The following is a 1,876-nucleotide window of genomic DNA, read 5'->3' on the forward strand; positions in this document are numbered from 1 at the left end:
ACATGATTAAAAAGCAACTAAAAACAAACAAAAAAATAAATCAAGTACAAAAAAAGACAGAGAAAGAGAAAAAAATGCCTTGCCTAAGTAGGTTCCAAGAGGGCATGCTAGCTTTCTGGAAGACTGTTAACAAAAGAGGGATCAACATTCTCATATGTGGTTCTCTACAGCAGAAGAGTAACCACGAAAAGATGATACTAGACAGTGGACCTAACTCACCATGAGGACTGTCGACTGGTGCTACCAAGCAATGCAGGGGGCTTGTCAAGGAGCCTGTCCAAGCTGGCAGTGGTCCTGACTAAGGACCACGGTTTAAGAGTATCTTCTCAACATATACACACACACAGTGCATTTACTTAGCTCTTTTGACTTGCAATAGTTCCAAAAACCAATGTTTAGTAATTATCGAGGAAGAGAGCAGTATGGGAAGATCTGAATTCTAATCGATGTTGCCATAAACACCAGCTTAGATCAGTTACAATACTTTAGACAGTGGAAGGGAGGTCTGATGCTAATGGTAAAAAAAAACGAGCCCGAGAAGATGCCCAGAGGCTATGTACACATCATCCTGCCCTTCTGCTTCAAGATAAAATGATCGGGAATAAAGGCCTTCCAGGACAAAAACGAGGTGAGGAAAGGAGAATTGGGTACATAAAGGAAGACAGTCATTCCTAAGCAGGCCAGTCTGCTGGCATGTCTACACTTGTCCCACACGCTATTCTACTGAAATTACTTGTGAACAACTGCAAGGATGGCCCCTTAGAATGGTGAGCACAGTACGTTACCCGCATAGCTTCCTGAATGTGGTCTTGCCGAATCAGCTCTGCTGAGCAGTCCATATACCACTTCAAACAGCGGATGAGCTCCCTGGGAAAGAGAACAGTTCCAGAAACCCCACTTTAATCCAAAAGCAATGCAGCCTGAAATGCCTTTAGCCCTGAATTAATCAAACATGAAACACAAATCACTGATGAGCTAAATTGAATGATGGCTCTATTATAGCTATGGAATTTTCAGATTATCTGAAGTCAGATAACATTCCTTGTCCATAAGGCGTTGCCACATTAAAAAAATAAAGTTTATATATATATTTACCCCTTCCATGAGTAAGAGCGAGAATGAGAGAGAGGCAGTACACCCAACATGGTACTGACGCCCCAATCCACTCCCGGCCCCAGCCAGCCCTGGATCACAGTCAGTATCTAGCTCTATGTCCTTGGGCAAGTTACTCAATCCCTCTGTGCATCATTCTCTCCATTTAAAACATGAGGGAAGTGGGACCAGCAGTTAGCGCAATAGCTATGTCACTGGATTCCCATGTAGTCGACCGTGGTTCACGTCCCAGACCCGGTGGCTTAAAACTCATGCGGGGAGTGTGTGCGTGCATGCCCAAGATCCCAAGAGGAGAACAGAGGAGAAGGGATTGCAGCGTGGCCATCCCACTTGGGGGGTGATTTCTCGCTTTCTGTCTCTCTGTCTCTGTCTGGTGAGCACATGCGCCCTTATAGCAAAAACCTCTCAAAAAAAGAAAAACATGAGGGAGGTGATAGTGCATCTCAATACTAACAGGATGACACATATAAAGTGTGTAAACACAGTGTCTGCTCTCCAAAGTGGCATGAAAGAATCAGAGCTCCAATAACTCCGAAGCCAAGCCACTGGTGGATTTTGTTTTCAAAAACTGTGCCAATTCCACAGAAGAAAATGGCAATTTCTTACTGTTTTAATGGACTTACATGACCTGTGTTTCTCATATTTGTTTATTAGTTGCATTAATTTTTTCCTTTTATTTAATTACCAGAGGGCAAGGATACTCGAGGAGAAAGAGAGATTCAAGAGAGAGAGTGAGAGAGAAAGTCCCCCCTAAGGGAGGGAA

General features: G+C 43.6%; 1 protein-coding gene across 1 annotated transcript in view; it reads right to left on the reverse strand.

Moving 5' to 3' along the window:
• The window catches only part of DOCK3 (dedicator of cytokinesis 3), a 301,789-nt gene that overhangs the window by 75,033 nt on the left and 224,880 nt on the right, over positions 1 to 1,876 (reverse strand). Inside the window, 1 exon segment of the mRNA XM_014584468.1 lies at positions 786 to 867. Within this exon segment, the coding sequence (XP_014439954.1) occupies positions 786 to 867 (82 nt within the window).

This window comes from Tupaia chinensis, unplaced genomic scaffold, assembly GCF_000334495.1.
Source record: "Tupaia chinensis unplaced genomic scaffold, TupChi_1.0 Scaffold147003_1, whole genome shotgun sequence".
NCBI lineage: Eukaryota > Metazoa > Chordata > Mammalia > Scandentia > Tupaiidae > Tupaia > Tupaia belangeri.